Source organism: Podarcis raffonei, chromosome 3 (assembly GCF_027172205.1).
Source record: "Podarcis raffonei isolate rPodRaf1 chromosome 3, rPodRaf1.pri, whole genome shotgun sequence".
Taxonomy (NCBI): Eukaryota; Metazoa; Chordata; class Lepidosauria; order Squamata; family Lacertidae; genus Podarcis; species Podarcis raffonei.
In genome coordinates this window covers 107,454,589-107,472,465 of record NC_070604.1, presented here as the reverse complement: position 1 = coordinate 107,472,465, position 17,877 = coordinate 107,454,589, and the positions used below count along the sequence as shown (strand labels likewise).

The 17,877-nt window shown below is 45.3% G+C and overlaps 1 protein-coding gene across 1 annotated transcript in view; it reads left to right on the top strand.

Moving 5' to 3' along the window:
- MRPS5 (mitochondrial ribosomal protein S5) overlaps window positions 1-1,258 on the top strand; it is a 47,827-nt gene extending 46,569 nt beyond the window's left edge. The window contains exon 11 of the mRNA XM_053383493.1: window positions 698-1,258. Coding sequence (XP_053239468.1) covers window positions 698-922 — 225 coding nt within the window. The 3' untranslated portion in view covers window positions 923-1,258. The remainder of the gene's footprint in view (window positions 1-697) is intronic.
- The last annotated feature ends 16,619 nt before the right edge of the window (window positions 1,259-17,877 follow it).

Here is a 17,877-nt window from a genome sequence, read left to right as displayed (position 1 = left end):
ATTCTTTAGTTGGAATTTCTTCAGCATTAGGGCATCAGCCTTAATCTTTATTCATGCTAATTGAGCTGATCACAAGACTTCAAAAACAAAACCGAATGATTTTGAGTTTCTTGGCTTTGTTTTTGGTTTCATATCACCTGGATATGTTTTAGCTCATTGTTGCATCCATGAGGGCTAGCAACATATATATATTTTAAATAATAATAAAATGTGAGGTTATCTGTGTCTAGCAGGTGCCTGTTTTCTTTCCAAAACGGTTTCTGAGTTGCTGGATCCTAAAGTGTCCCTTCTCTTGTTTAGAAGGAAAAGGTGACTTGCCAATCTCGCCACTAAAGCCTTAGATCCAACTATGCAGAATATCTACATGGTTACAGTTTAAAATTGGATGGATCAGCCAGTGTGGTGTAGTGGTTAAGAGCGGTGGACTCGTAATCTGGTGGACTCGTAGTCGTAATCTCTCCGCTCCTCCACCTGCAGCTGCTGGGTGACCTTGGGCTAGTCACACTTCTCTGAAGTCTCTCAGCCCCACTCACCTCACAGAGTGTTTGTTGTGGGGGATGAAGGGAAAGGAGAATGTTAGCCACTTTGAGACTCCTTCGGGTAGTGATAAAGCGGGCTATCAAATCCAAACTCTTCTTCTACTTCTTCTTCTACTTGTGGCTTAAATGTTTGTCTTTCCTCTCCCCTCCCCAACTAGGAAACTCACCAAAACCTAGCCAATAAGAAAGGCCTCTACGTCGTAGAATTCTGTGAAGAACGCGGCCCGCTTCCTGTCGTCGTCGCAAAGCCCCAGGGGGCGATCAGAGAGGATCCGGAGCCCGAGGATGAAGCTCTCAATGTCAAACTGGAATTCAGTGAAGTGAAGGCAGCGCAAGGAATGAAGAAGAACGTCTGGGCAAATGTGAGAAGAGCAGCTTCATAGACCGGGTCCATATTTAGATGCCCAAAAGCCGAGGAAGATGTACCATCAACACACAGTCCTAGAATTTATTTCCAAGATAAATGCTGTGTGAAGGTTTTGTTCTAACTTAGGGGCTCAAAACAGCTTGGCTGCCTCTCTCCAGTGGGCAGTTCTCTGTTGAGTGCAAGCGACGGATGCACTAAAATTGCAATTTCATAACTGCATCTGCTTTATTGCGGCTGACCCAGGCCGTGGAGGGGTGAGAGAGCGTGCAACCAGCAGGTTGCTTTCATGCATAACTTGGGGAGGGGGTGAACTGTCAAACAATGTGGCAAAAATAAAGTTGTGACAAAATCCTGTCCTGCCTACTTATTTGTTTCACAGCATTTATATACTGTCTGATTGTTAATAAAACCTCCAAGCGGGCCACGCACAAAATTTAAAACTGTTGTTTAAAGACAGGCATTGAAGACGTTTGCAAGATAATTAAAGTCAAAAGTTAGCATTAAAAGATTAAAACACAAGTCGGCATTCTACGTTAATTGACTGAACAAAAATGTTTTAAGCCAGCACCAAAGAAAACACAGCAAAGCCCCACCCCACCCCCGCCTCCTGTCAATCAGCAGGGAGTTCCAAAGTTTAGGCACTGCCACACTAAAAAAACTAATTGTCTCCTTGCACAGTGTTGGAGGCAACCCAGATTTTGCTTCAAGACACCACTATTTTAAAGAAATAAAATCCACAAGCTTGCTAGAAACATATCTTTTCTTTTAAATGTTTTGCTATTGGGATTGTAGTTCCATTTGTATTTCTCAAGCTGGCCTCTGACCGTAATAAATTTCATGCCTTGTACTCAAGAAAAGCACTACCCAGTCCTGTTAGCGGTGTAAGAAAGGGGGAGATAGAAAACACCTGAAAGTCTGCTCTTGAAGGAATTCATTTCAAACAAACAAAAAACAAGACCTATTGTTAAGAGAGAGGTTGGGCTACAGTTGTAATAGTCGTTCCAAAATGCATCCACCACGATCCAGCAAACTTATAAATGCAGGTGATTTGAACCATGTATATTGGGAGCTTTCCCATCCGCGGTGGAAGCCTCATTAATTTCAATAGAGGCAGAAGGTCTTCACAGATGTTCCTGTAGGCATGCAGCCTGCGCTGCACTGTGCTTCTGGATTAAGATGAATGAGAATAATAGCTGTTTTTACGGCTTCCCCCATTAAAGCAGCAGCGGCAGGGGATCAAGGGTTGCCAACCTTTTTGGGGCTGGTGGAATTTCGATGATAAAGCGCCCGCAACAACAACAAAAACGTGTGCTGTGCTGTATCCAACAGATACTGAGGCAGGAGAGAGAGGGGGGGGACCACAAAATGGGATGCCCCATCAACGGGGGGGGGGGGGGGAGTCACCTCCATTTGCTGTGGCTGCCCTCGCTCACAAATAAGCTCCTTGCACCTCTTCTCTGTTCAGAATGGCAAGGAAGGTGGGAGTCAAAACCTGGCATCCAATAGGGAGTGGGGCATTTTCGATATCGGAGATGCTGAGAAGCAAACGAGAACTGAGCAGGAGGAGCCAACAGTGGGTTTTTGAGGGGGATAGGTCATGGGTAGGCAAACTAAGGCCCAGGGGCCGGATCCAGCCCAATCGCCTTCTAAATCCAGCCCACGGACAGTCTGGGAATCAGCATGTTTTTACATGAGTAGAATGTGTGCTTTTATTTAAAATGCATCTGTGGGTTATTTGTGGGGCATAGGAATTCATTCACTTTCCCCAAAATAGATAGGGATAGATAGATAGATAGATAGATAGATAGATAGATAGATAGATAGATAGATAGATAGATAGATAGATAGATAGATAGATAGATAGATAGATAGATAGATAGATAGATAGATGATAGATAGATAGATAGATGATAGATAGATAGATAGATAGATAGATAGATAGATGATAGATAGATAGATAGATAGATAGATAGATATAGATAGATAGATAGATGATAGATAGATAGATGATAGATATAGATAGATGATAGATAGATAGATAGATGATAGAGATAATCCGGCCCCCCAAAAGGTCTGAGGGACAGTGGACCGGCCGCCTGCTGAAAAAGTTTGCTGACCCCTGGGATAGGTGCACGAACTTAATAGACAATTGGTCTCAAGAAGCCATGATGTCAGCATTAATGGAGAAACCCACTATGCTCAGTATGAGAACAGGAACACAGTCTGGCAATGCTTTTGTGGTTTGGAACCTCTTTATTGGCTATGCAGCTGGGGTGGCCACCTCCCAGTCCCCTATGCCCTCTGATGCAAGGGTGTCCCCAACTAACAGACACTAGGGGTGTCTGCTGTCACCGAAGCAGAACTCGTTCTCTGTGAACTCACTTGGTACCAGTGTGGTGTAGTGGTTAAGAGCGGTAGACTCGTAATCTGGTGAACCGGGTTCGCTTCCCCGCTCTTCCACATGCAGCTGCTGGGTGACCTTGGGCTAGTCACACTTCTCTGAAGTCTCTCAGCCCCACTCACCTCACAGAGTGTTTGTTGTGGGGGAGGAAGGGAAAGGAGATTGTGAGCCGCTTTGAGACTCCTTTGGGTAGTGAGAAAGAGGGATATCAAATCCAAACTCTTCTTCTCTGAGATCCGGCATGCCATCCACCACACTGCCAACAATTTCCCTGGACTCTTCACACTTCCAGGGTCATCCAGCTCCCAGCTGCCTGAGCTCCTCTCCTCCTTGGGATCAGACCACCATCGCCCCTCCATGATATCTCCACGGGACTTGGGACAAATACAAATACAGATTTGGCAAAAGAGGCAGGTCCTGCAAAGCAAAAACCTTTTAACTGTCAAAGGCCAGGATAAAAAGGTACACCTTCAGAATGCACCAGGCAACAAAGGTGCTGCATGTACCCCTTTGGGGAGGGAGTTTCACAGTTTAGCGTCTTGTGTGTGGCCATTGCAGAGCATGTGCCTATTGTGTGTGCTTTGAACTTCAGCTGTGCTTCAGCACAAAGCAGCCTTTCAGGAGCCACCCTGAATGACCAGCATATCATCTGGGAAGAAGAAGAAGAAGAGTTTGGATTTGATATCCCGCTTTATCACTACCCGAAGGAGTCTCAAAGCGGCTAACATTCTCCTTTCCCTTCCTCCCCAACAAACACTCTGTGAGGTGAGTGAGGCTGAGAGACTTCAGAGAAGTGTGACTAGTCCAAAGTCACCCAGCAGCTGCATATGGAGGAGCGGAGACGCGAATCCGGTTCACCAGATTACAAGTCTACTGCTCTTAACCACTACACCACACTGACTGGGAGGGAAAAGCTAAATAAGTTCTGAGCCTGGTAGGTAGGTCTACCAGAGATCAAATTGATGGATTATGCCGAAATGGCTAATATGACTGGAAGAATCAGAAATCAGGAAGACCATGATTTTAATATGGAATGGGGAAAATTTATAATTTATCTTAAAACCATTGCAAACAGAAATCATTAGTAGGATTGGATTAACACTTGTAATTTAATGGTAAATTTTGGACACAGTTGAGAGGTAAAAGATTTGGATTATTATAAAAGATGTGGGAGGAAATGATTAACAATAGGACCCACAACAGGGAGGAGGGAAGTCCAGGAGATTTTTTTGGAATCTTGGTTGTATGTTGGATGTGTGACTAAAATTTTAATCTGAAAAACCATATAAAATTTATATAAAAAGGTCTGAGCCGTCCACTAACCACAGGTACTTTATTTTTCCTGTTCAGAACTTTTAAAAAAATAATAATACACGTGTTCTTTGTGGTCTATCTAGTCCTTCATTCTTCTGTGGTATCATGAACCAGCATCAATTTACTGCCCAGCCTTGAAGAGATTTTGGGGCGTGTTATTGCAAGAGTCCACAGACTTCCGCCCACAAACCGTGTGTCATATTGACCCATCTTGGTAATATTTCCATGGAGAAGCCGCTCCACCGGCAGCCTAATGAACAACAGCGAGAAAGAGACACACCTCTGTGTTCTCCCAACTGATTTCTGTTTCTGGATCTTGCTTTCAAAGGCTTGCAAAGTCGGGTTTTAGTGCTTACGGTGGAATGGACGGTTTGAAGCGATAAGCCAATGTTACTATTTCAGTTGTGAATCGTGATTTTCGTTTTTGTGGTGTGTTTTATGCAACATTTTGGAAATATATTTTGAAAGGCAGCTTAGAAGTCTTTTTCATCAGGCATGGGGAGTCTGTGCCCCTCCACATATTCCTGGATTACCACCCTGCCCAAACCATTGATCAGACTGGTTTAAGGGATAAATGGATGACCAGAAGAGCTGCAGTTTCCTTTAGGACACACGACAGCCACCAGGTGGCGCTCTTCTCTGTACTCCATTGTCCCCTTGACAAAAGGCAGGGAAAAGATCTTGTTCCAGAGGTCATAGATAAAAAGCTACTGAACTGAGGAACATGGCTTATTCAGGGATGGGAAGCCAACGCACTTCGAACATGGGGCCCAGATGTTGTTGGACTCCATCTCCTATCACCACAGTCGGGCAGCGTGGGCAATGATCAGGGATGGTAGAGCTAAAGTTGAGCAACATCTGCAGAGCCAAAAATTCATCATCCTTGGCTTCTCTCTAGAGCAGTGGGTTGAGACAGTGGCATAGCGTGGGTTGCAAGCACCCAGGGCTGCATGGAGGAGGGTGGGAAACTGAGTACACATGATCATTCAGCTGACTGGTGGAGTACAGGGTCAGATTTAAGGTGCTGGTTTTGACCTTTAAAGCCCTTCACGGCCTAGAAAAACCAGAGGCCTTTCTCCTGGGCATAGTGGGCCAATTGGTGTTAAAGAAAGACAGGACGTTTTTTATGTACGCTACAACAGCAGCAAGAGTGTTACTAGCAAAGTATTGGAAGACACAAGAACTACCCACACTGGAAGAGTGGCAGACGAAGGTGATTGACTACATGGGATTAGCAGAGATGACGAGCAGAATCCGTGACCAAGGGAAAGAGACGGCGGAGGAAGATTGGAAGAAATTTAAACTTTATCTTAAAAATTCTTGTAAAATCAGTGAGTGTTAAAATGTTTTGGGTAAAGCATAGCAGATTTGCAGCGACAAAGGATTGGATATGAGGAAAGAAAAGGGTTATAGAAAGGAATTAATAAGCAATTAAGACCAGGGGTTGCTGGAAAAACTTAAAATAAGAATGCAGAAAAGGGAGGCATGGGGAAGTCGTTGAAATTGGGTTTATGAAAAAATATTATGAAATTATACATGTTTATGTGTTTGTATGTCAGTGTTTGTTGGTTGTATTGTCTTATATTATATGTTAAAAAACTAATAAAAAATTTTATTAAAAAAATAAATAAAGCCCTTCACGGCCTAGGACCCTCGTACCTACGGGACCGCCTCTCCCGGTATGCCCCACGGAGAGCCTCAAGGTCCATAAATAGCAACACCCTAGTGGTCCCGGGCCCTAAGGAAGTTAGATTAGCCTCAACCAGAGCCAGGGCCTTCTCAACTCTGGCTCCGGCCTGGTGGAACGCTCTGTCACAAGAGACTAGGGCCCTGCAGGATCTGATTTTTTCCGCAGGGCCTGTAAGACAGAGTTGTTCCGCCTGCCCTTTGACTTGGAGCCAATTTGATTCCCTCCTCCTCTTTCTTTTTTCTTTTCCTTTCTCCTCCTGCGATGAGGCTACATTTTAATATTTTAACGTTTCAATATTTTAATGTTGTATTTTAATTTTGTTTTTAAGTTGTATTCATTCAATTTGTTTTTATTATTGCTTGTTAGCCACCCTGAGCCCGGTCTTGGCTGGGGAGGCCAGGGTATAAATAAAAATTATTATTATTATTATTATTGGCGTCTGCGTCACCCAAGATAGTGCAAGAAAAAAGTTGTTCTGTTGTCCACTTCCTAGTTCACGGGGAGAAGCCGTTTTCAATGGAGCCCAGCGATGGAAGCGTGCCGCTGTATTAAGGCAGCGCCAGGTGTTGAAATTTTGTATCCCCTAACAATTTTGCACCCAGGGCAACTGTCCCTGTGCCCCCCTCCACTATGCCATGGGTTGAGATGGTGGAGTCTGCTAGCTGCAGCGGTGTGAAGAACATTCAAAGTTGAAATTTGCTCCAACTTGCAATTAAAAGTGATGCAGTTCAGAGGCCATTGAGCCTGGCGTGCACTGGATAAAGCTTTCTTCGCTATCCCTTGCATCCATGCACAACCTTGGGGTTGCATTGTCCGTCAAGTAATTGGCTACTTCCTTGGGAATTCCTTAAAAATAATCGAGAAGATGAATTAATTCCATTTGTTTTTAATGGGTGTGCCACTGCCACATTCTCACATAAAATGTTTTGTTGATCCTGTTCCTGTTGCCGAGGCTCTTATCAGATTTTGCCACTGAGATCATGGCTCTAGCAGCGTTGCATGGAATTTGTGGAAATGACTCTGAATAGGAGGAAAGGCGCAGTTCGGAATCAGTGATGTTCAAAAGGTCATGCTGAGTCATTGTACCTAGGATTTTTAATTTTAATTTTTAAACCCACTCCGTATTATGTTCAGCTAATTACTTTAAACAAATTAGTGGGGGAACCGAGATTTGCATTTGTTTTAATTGCTGTTGCTGATGCTTTCAAGCAGCGTCCTCCCACACTCCAGGAAGAAATAATTAGATCTCAAGAAATAATAAGAAACAATTGGTGCAGACGGTGCTCCCTTTTGCTATTTTCTCCATTGCTGAGCAGGTAGCTGGTTATTCAGGCATGCAGAGCTCTGTAAAGCAGGTTGAGTTCTAGCCATCAACACATATAAAATGAGATAACATATTTTTCGCTCTATAAGACGCACCAGACCATAAGACGCACCTAGTTTTTGGAAGAGGAAAACAAGAAGAAGAAAAATTCTGAATCCCAGAAGCCAAGGGGAAGCAAGAAGCCAGGAAGGCCAGCGGTGCAGCGATCCTGCTGGCTGTCCTGGCTTATAGGATAGCTGTGCGCAGCCTCTCCCGGACAAGGGGAGCCTTCATCCCCTGCCTGGGAGAGGCTGTGCGCGGCTAAGGCTCCCCCAAGAGCCACGCTCCCTTTAAAGAGCGCACGGAGTGCGTGTGCGGCTCTTTGGGGCTTTTCCCCAAGGAGGAGGGAGAAGGGCTGCCTTCTGAGAAGAGCCCCCCGCCTGCATGCGCTCCATAAGACGCACACATATTTCCCCTCACTTTTTAGGAGGGGAAAAGTGCATCTTACAGAACGAAAAATACAGTAGCTTAGTTGGTTAGAGCGTGTCTGCAATTCTATGTCTACTACAGTGGTACCTCGGGTTACATACGCTTCAGGTTACACACTCCACCAACCCAGAAATAGTGCTTCAGGTTAAGAACTTTGCTTCAGGATGAGAACAGAAATCGTGCTCTGTCGGCACGGCAGCAGCGGGAGGCCCCATTAGCTAAAGTGGTGCTTCAGGTTAAGAAGAGTTTCGGGTTAAGAACGAATTAAGTACTTAACCCGAGGTACCACCGTATTTTAAAATATTTGAGGTGACCGATATGAAAGAACGGACCTCCAGAACGAATTAAGTACTTAACCCAAGGTACCACTGTATTTTAAAATATTTGAGGTGACCGATATGAAAGTTTAAAACAAACAGAAATGAAGCACCTCTTTATACAGCTCAGCACGTCTTTATCCTGAAGAAATCATTCCCACAGCACGCAATGACGACTACTGTACTTGCCAAAGCAGATATTAAAAATATATGAGTATCGGGAGGAGGAGTCTTCTACCACTGCTGCTGTCTGCCAGCCCCAACAGCCAGAAATGAGATCTCCCATGTTCCAAGACAATACACTTTTGACTATCAGCTGCTGGTGATAAATGACATAGAATCATAGAATTGTAGAGATGGGAAGGACCACGAGGGTCATCTAGTCCAACCCCCTGCAATCTTTGGCCCAGTGTGGGATTTGAACCCATGACTCTGAGATTAAGGGTCTCACGCTCTTCTGACTGAGCTATCTCCATCTGCTCTGTGGCATGTGGGCTTCAACTGCCAGAAATCTAACCTAGATGGACTGTTTCTGTCTGCCACAGCACAGCAGTTCGACGTTGAATTATGAATTATGATGTTCAGTTGCACTCTATAGAACGTTTTAAAGAATATAATAAAATCAGCTGTCAGGATGAGCCAGGGTCATGATGGTATTGGCTGGCAGGAAGGAGTGCTCCGAGCAGGTTGCATTTTGCAAGCGTGACACGAGTCTGGAAGCAGCTCCTGCTCCGAGCAGTTTGCATTGCAAATGTAAAACCTGCATTTGGGAGAATGCTCCTTGCCAAAAGAAGATAAATGCCTTTCTTGTGCTTTTCCTTTCTCATGCAGATGCAGATCAAATGGCTGAATAAATGTACGAGAGGCAATCAGAGGTGATTTAAGCCTCATGTGGCCAGGCAGCTTTGGATTTCCAAATCCACAACTATGCTGGCATCTGTCCATGGCCAGAAGACAAATGGTTTGCCACATTTCTCTGGCTGAAAGCAAGTATCAAATGTTCTCTCCCTGTCTGCAAAAGCTCGGGCAGTGATAAGAAGGCTGAGTTCCCACCTTTTAACCTCAGGTGGAACCTAGAGGAAGGGCTAATCTCAATGTAGATGGAGCTAATTTGGCTGCAAGAATGTCAAACTATGCCTGATACGGCGGTTGGAGGCGGCTGGAGGATGGATGGCGGCTAACAGATTGAGGTTGAATCCTGACAAGACAGAAGCACTGTTTTGGGGGGACAGGGGTGGGCGGGTGTGGGGGATTCCCTGGTGCTGAATGGGGTAACTGTGCCCCTGAAGGACCAGGTGTGCAGCCTGGGAGTCATTTTGGACTCGCAGCTGTCCATGGAGGCACAGGTCAATTCTGAGTCCAGGGCAGCTCTTTACCAGCTCCATCTGGAACACAGGCTGAGACCCTACCTGCCCGCGGACTGTCTCGCCAGAGTGGTGCATGCTCTAGTTATCTCCTGCTTGGACTACTGCAACGCGCTCTATGTGGGGCTACCTCTGAAGGTGACCCAGAAACTGCAATTAATCCAGAATGCAGCAGCTAGACTGGTGACTGGGAGTGGCCGCCGGGACCCCATAACACCGGTTCTGAGAGATCTGCATTGGCTCCCAGTACATTTCCGAGCACAATTCAAAATGTTGGTGTTGACCTTTAAAGCCCTAAACGGCCTCGGTCCTGTATACCTGAAGGAGCGTCTCCACCCCCATCATTCAGCCCGGACACTGAGATCCAGCACTGAGGGCCTTCTGGCGGTTCCCTCATTGCGAGAAGCGAGGTTACAGGGAACCAGACAGAGGGCCTTCTTGGTAGTGGCGCCCACCCTGTGGAACACCCTCCCTTCAGATGTGAAGGAAATAAGCAGCTATCCTATCTTTAAAAGACATCTGAAGGCAGCCCTGTTCAGGGAAGTTTTTAATATTTAACGCTGTATTGTTTTTAACACTTGATTGGGAGCCGCCCAGAGTGGCTGGGGAAACTCAGCCAGATGGGCGGGGTATAAATAATAAATTATTATTATTATTATTATTATTATTATTATTATTATTATACAACCACACTCAAATTTTGCGTTCAATTAAACTCCCTTAAGGATCCCAGACAATGCGAGAGGATGCTACCAGTACTTTGGGTAGGGTGGACCTTAGTCAAAGAGAGTTCGGCTTCTCATCAACCTGGGCTGGATCTATACTGCTCTAAAAAACAACAAACGCTAACAAAAAAAAGTTATATAACTCTTAACGTAAGCTTCCATTGACTACTGTACAGCGCCCCCTGGTGTCACAATTTTATAAAGCATTTATAACATTATAACTCACAAGTATAGATTAGACCCTGGAGAAATGTGGTGTGGGATGCCATAGGGTACTGGACCATCCCATTTCTCCACCTGAGCTGAAACGGGAAGGTGCTGTCCTGTGTGAGATCCAGGGGTGATGAAAGGAAGTGTGCATAATTAGTTGGCATAATTCATTGCCACGTGGTGTGCTGATGGCCACATTTGCCCTTAAAAGGTGATTAGGCAAATGACTGGTTCATAGTATTATTCATGGTGACTAAAAGGAACTTCATATTCACAAGCAGTTCCTGGGGATCATGAGCAGCAGAGGGCTCATTTCTTGCTTGGGGGGGCTTCCCAGAGGCACCTGGCTGGCTGCTGTGGAAAGCAGGGTGTTTGACTAGTAAATCTTTGGTCTGATCCACCAAGGAAGCTCTTTGGAGGGCATCCAAACAGCTTTGGAGCGTGTTTTCTTCATTAGTTCCACAAGAATTCATGGCTCACTGTTGGAAGACATATGCATTATATTCCGGCTTCAGCCATCTGCCTGGAAATCTTCCTCCTTGCTGCAGGGCCTAAAGAGTGAGGGGGATTTGCTATTTCAGACCTGCCCTGAGCCTTGTCAATGGGTCTTCTTAAAAAGTTTACTGAGCTGTTCTGTTATGTCCCTTGGGCTCCACCGATATAACTCAAGTGCTACGCAGGCTTTGGGGCTGGGGGGAGGTACTCGTCTGCTTGTCAGTTAAGTGCCAGAACAAACTCCCCTACAGGAACAAAGTCTGTTTCTCTTAGTCAAATAAGGGCCCGTGTCAAATATTTTGTCAGAGAAGCGCACAGAGACAAGCATCTTCCATGCTCTCTGGCTCTGTGCATCTGCTAGACAGCAGCCAATTCAAGTTTCGCTCCAGGGACAGTCAACACCACTGACGTATGGGGCAGGAGGGACCCTAGACTGACATAAAACAGGGGGGTGTTGAACTGCAGGGTTTGAAAGGCACTGATGGGATTGATCCATCTGGCGTCTTCAGAAACTGAATAACACTGAATCCCATTCCAAAAGCACCTCGCATCTCCAGTATGTTTGAATTAAACGTTTGCTTCTGTCCTAAGAAAGCCATGCGGCCTGAATTTCATAAGCTTAAAGTGTTAGCGTGGAAGGTGAGAATCGAGACATTTATGGAGTCTTTTAGCAAACAATATGCAAAACACATCCTGAATTTGCACAAATAACAGTGCTACCTCGGGTTACATACGCTTCAGGTTACAGACTCCGCTAACCCAGAAATAGTACCTCAGGTTAAGAACTTTGCTTCAGGATGAGAACAGAAATCGTGCTCCGGCGGCACGGCGGCAGCAGGAGGCCCCATTAGCTAAAGTGGTGCTTCAGGTTAAGAACAGTTTCAGGTTAAGAACAGACCTCCAGAACGATTTAAGTACTTAACCCGAGGTACCACTGTAATTGTAATTAATACACTCTCATCAAACATTAAAAGCTTCCTGAAGTAAGGCAGCAGAGGTTTAAGATCAGAGTTTTCCTTCTCAAAGATGGGCTAGCTTCCCAGGCTTCTCTGCCCCCTCCCCAATGTTCTGTGAGAGGTTGTATATATATGCAAATAAATCCATATATCGAAAAGACTCCCCAGTCTTGACCTGAATTCCAAGGAAACCTAACCCGGGGTGAGCTCTGGAACCTCAGCAGCTTTTCTGCTCAGAAATTGAGGTGGCATGTAACAATACTGAGGATCCATAGATCTTTCACAAAAGACAGATTTTTTTGTGGTAGAAAAGGAAGCGGGTTTTTGAGTACTTTATTCCAGAATGCTGGCTGAATAATGACAACTTAGTAAAGGTAAAGGGACCCCTGACCATTAGGTCCCGTCGTGACCGACTCTGGGGTTGCGGCGCTCATCTCACTTTATTGGCTGAGGGAGCCAGCGTACAGCTTCCAGGTCATGTGGCCAGCAGGACTAAGCCGCTTCTGGCGAACCAGAGCAGCGCATGGAAACGCCCTTTACCTTCCTGCTGGAGCGGTACCTATTTATCTACTTGCACTTTGAGGTGCTTTCAAACTGCTAGGTTGGCAGGAGCAGGGACCGAGCAACAGGAGCTCACCCCGTCGCAGGGATTCGAAACGCCGACCTTCTGATCGGCAAGTCCTAGGCTCTGTGGTTTAACCCACAAAAGTGCCGATACCTGCAAGGAAGATCCATAATCTCCCCACCTTCAACCCCAGTCATCTTCCTCCACCAAATTTACAGTGTGCAGGGGAAAACCCCATTTACAACATTTTCTAGTTCCGCTGCTGTAGGGGCAATCAACCGGGAAGTTCTCCTTCCAAATCTCTCCTCTTGCCATGGACTCAGCAGGTAGCCTCAGGCAAGTCACTGACTTTCCGCCTCCATGGCCTCGCCTGCCCTGTTTCTGCAATATGGGGTTTTTAATCTTGACTTCTTTACAAAGCTGCTGTAAGAATTCACTGCGACAACATGACTGAAGCTCTTTGAGCACTCTCAAACACTTTCTAAACGCACAGTGATTTTACTGCACTTTGAACAGGGTTGTCCCTTTGACTGCTGACAGGGTTGCAGCGCGGCAGGGAGAAATTTTCATCCGAGCATCTCTTTCCAGCTTCACCGATTAAATTTTGCCCGGTCATGTAGACATGAAAGATGCACAGAGCCAGAGCCAGCACACAGGGCATTATGGGAAATGTAAAAGGCAGCTTCAAACCACCCACTTCTGACCACAGCGCCATTGCCACCTGCCGCTGCTAACGCAGCCAGGTAAACCAACTGGGATGCGGCCCATTTTGTCAGCGGCCCCCTCAAGACTCCTAAGGCAAGTATTGGAACCTGCTGGAAAAAGAATTGTTGACAGCACTGGCTTTTAACCATCGCTTTAGTGTAAATAGGATCCAGCAGTAGATACCGGTTTGTTTTCATGTGATAAATCAGGTTTATGTAGTTGCTACGTAGGTGCCTCTTTCATTCAGACTGAAGAAACTATCGTTCTGAGGTAATAAAAGGGGGAGGGCATTGCTTAATATGGGAGGCAAAACAAATGTACAAAGAGAAGAATATTTGTTTTACATTTTAATGGGGATTCTTCAAACACAGCTGAGAGCCGAGAGCCCCTGCGGCTTGCCAAATCTTTTCCCTCAGTTCCCTTCTTCCACAGATGGTCGCTGTACAGAGCGATAAGACTACTATAATTCATGTTTGCACACCTTTATTGTGTACCCTAAAATGCAAGCACTGGCTTGCATTGGTATACAGAAAACCCTAGGCAACTCGCTGTGAAGGCGCTTTTCCTTTCCCATCAACACAGGTGTAATGTTCAAAACGTGACTTGAGTGGACTGAGGAGGACCAGGGCTTCAGAGCCAGATATCTCAAGGACTGATATTGTCATCTAAAAGCACAGGGGAAGGGAGAAATGGGTGTATTTCAATGTATTATTTATTTTATGGTGTTTTGAATATTTTGTGGTAAACTGCCCAGGTAACATATTAGAAAGGCAAGGAATAATAATAATAATAATAATAATAATAATAATAATAATAATACGCACACCCAGTCTCTGAGCAGCAAGGAGCTCATTCCAGAAGATCCATAGTTTACCTGGGGTTCTGTTTCCTTGAAATCGAAATCCATAGAGATGTTGGTGATTTTACAATATGTGGCTTTATTTAAACACATATACAACCAGAGCATTGGACGCGGGTGGCGCTGTGGTCTAAACCACAGAGCCTAGCGCTTGCTGATCGGAAGGTCAGCAGTTTGAATCCCCGCGACGGGGTGAGCTGCCGTTGCTCGGTCCCTGCTCCTGCCCACCTAACAGTTCGAAAGCACTTCAAAGTGCAAGTAGATAAATAGGTACCGCTCCGGTACCTATTCAACATAAACAACGGCATAAACACCGTTTATCATACAACATAAACACGGGTGGCACTGTGGTCTAAACTACTGAGCCTCTTGGCCTCACCAATCAGAAGGTCAGCGGTTTGAATCCCCACGACGGAGTGAGCTCTCGTTGCTCTGTCCCAGCTCCTGCCAACCTAGCAGTTCGAAAGCACACCAGTGCAGGTAGATAAATAGGTACTGCTGCGGCGGTAAGGTAAACAGTGTTTCTGTGCGCTCTGGTTTCTGTCACTGTGTTCTGTTGCACCATAAGCAGTTTAGTCATGCTGGCCACACGACCCAGAAAGCTGTCTGCGGACAAACGGCGGCTCCCTCAGCCTGAAAACGAGATGAGCGCCACAACCCCATAGTTGCCTTTGACCGGATTTAACCATCCAGGGGTCCTTTACCTTTACCTTTTAAACAAAAGAAGCCATGACACTTCCAGTACAAATTATTTAATACCTACTACAATCAAAACAAACAAGCAGAAACACATATGTTTTGTGCATAACTCATCCGATCACAATTTTTGTATGAGCACTAAAAAGGTGAAAGTAAAATTTTTAAAAAATTAAGCACTCCGAGAAAACCACTGGGGAAATTATCCTGCAAAAGGGGGGGGAGGAAAGGAGGGGGGCGTGGACTACCCGCAACACAGCTCCTAGGAAAGCATGCAAAATCTCCTTCAGGAGCTATTTTAGGACCAGAACCATTTTTTCATCCCAGAGAACAGCCCCGTAAAACGGGATGGCCTGATTTAATTGGGACAGTTGACGAGTAAGGATGTGTAATGCTAATGCTCTTCTACATAAATTTGTTGTGGGGATTCCTTGCATGTGGAGGAGACACACATGCAGAATCCTTTCATGGGTGGCAGGGGCATGGCAGAGCTGATAAATTCTCCCCCATGTGTTCTTTCAGTGGAGTGGGGGAGCTTCACGCTCCTTCTTTGCTCTTTTCTTATTTTCGACAAATCCTGGTCTTAGAGGTTACTTCAAACAAAACCGCATGCTTAACAAAACCAAAAGGGAAAAAAGGCTTCTCAGAGATAGAGTCAAACCCTGGACACACCTCTCCAGAAAACTTCCCTTCATGTTTTGAGAACCTGCCCTTCGACAGGTGTACGAGTGTAAAAGACACCGGAATATGAATTTTCTCACACAAGCAGTTTTGCTGCATATTTCTGATTGTTTGCAAGACGTGGAGCCAAACCGCACCGGATTTATTAGGCTCTTTGGTTCCATCTTAGAAAAAGGAAGCCCATACAAGGATGGCTCTCTGCTCACCTCCAGATACCGCCATCCTTTTGTCCCATTGGTTCCTTAGGAATTTATTGCACAAATGCATGTACATGCTGTCATTTGAAGAGTGAGGCTTTCCTTTCCGGGGTCATTAAAAGTTCAGTAATAATTCATACCTATTAGGGGTGGAACGGGCTTCTCTCAGACCTTTTCCAGCATGCCAATAGACTGGCAAATGACTGACCCTCCAAGAGCCCCTATTTTCTGGGGACACTCCCAGATTTACAGAAGCTGCCCCAGTTTCTGATTTGATCCCAGAATGTCCCGCTTTTCCTTAGGACGTCTGTATTTTCATCTGAGAAATGTTGGAAGGTATGGAGTTATCCAACCCACGAGCCAATGAGATAAGCAACTATACAACCTTTAGAAGACATCTGAAGGCAGCTCTGTATAGGGAAGTTTTTTAATGTTTAATGTTTTATTATGTTGGAAGCCTCCCAGAGTGGCTGGGGCAATCCAGTCATCATCATCATCATCATCATCATTGAATAGCGCATCCCTATTTTCATCGGTGAACTGTTAAAGGGGTATGAAATTATAGCTTGCTCTAGGCCACCCAACAGAATTCTTCCAAATGCCTGGCATTTGGGGAATCTGGCAGGAAATGCTGCCAAACCCAAGGTAATTAATCATGTTGGACTGTACAAAGGAGGCAGCCCAGATTAGATGGCTGCTGTGTTGAAATACAGGGTTGGGGAAGCTTTTTCAGCCAAATGGCACATGCCATTCATGGGCAGAACCAATAGAACCAATGGTGGGCAAAAAACAGAGCAGAGGAATGAATATCCGTTTTTGCCTTTGTACAGCAGGCTGTTTCCTACACACATTCACACACCACTCTGGACAAGCAAAAGGCTTTATCAGAGTTCAGGGATATATTCCAAAAAGGAAGAAACACTTGAGGTGTGAAGCAGGGACAGTGAAGAGTGTTGGGCTGACATTGTGTTGTTGGCAGTTTTATTTTTCATCTCTTTCTCTATTCATTTATTCATTCATTCATTCAAATAAAATGTTCATTACAATAAATCCCAGAGCAGGGAACAACATCAAAGTATACAGTACATCACCAGCACTGTACAATATTGTAAAACGTTGTCAGCCTGGATAGCTCAATTGGTTAGAGTGTGCTGCTGATAACGCCAAGGTTGCAGGTTCGATCCCTCTGTGGGACAGCAGCATATATTCCTGTATTGCAAGGGGTTGGACTAGATGATCCTAGGGTCCCTTCCAACTCTATGATTCTAGTAAGGGCAGTAGATCAAATCACGAAGCAACTCAACAAGAGTGAAAAACACATCTCTTGCCTGGGTAAAGATGTCAAAAAGATTCCTAAAAGCCACCATCCAGGATCAGTGCCAAGTGGATTCCATAATCGGGGTACTGCTCTTGAGAACATCATCTCATACATTAATGGTCCTTGGAGGAGAATTCATCTTTTTCACAGCCACCGCATACTGGGTCTCGCTGAGCTATGGTTTCGCTGAGCTATGCGCCATGACCCCAAATCTCTTTCCTGGTTAGTCTCCAACCAATCAGACCCAACAGTCTATGGATGTCTATAGAAGAACATTGGATGGTTTCATGGAAGATAAGGCTACCAATGGCTGCTAATCACAACAACCATGTTCTGCCTCCGCTGTCAGAGGCATTTTGCCTCTGGATTCCACTTGCTGAGAATCACACGTCCTGTTGCACTTTTGGGCTCCACAGAGGCATCTAGCTGGCCACAGTGAGAACAGCATGCTGGACTTGATGCGCCTTTCTTATGTCATTTTACGTTCATCGGCATATATTTGAAGTCACGCTTTTCTGGCCCCAAGGCGCCTCACTTTCCTCTTACTTATATCGAACTGGCTTTTGCCATTTTGTTGCCCATTCACCCAGTTTGGAGACGTCCTTTTGGAGCTCTTTGCAATCTGCTTTTGTTTCTCCCAGGGCTCATCTGCATGTCTGTCAGTCCCCGAGATTTCTAGTCAAAGG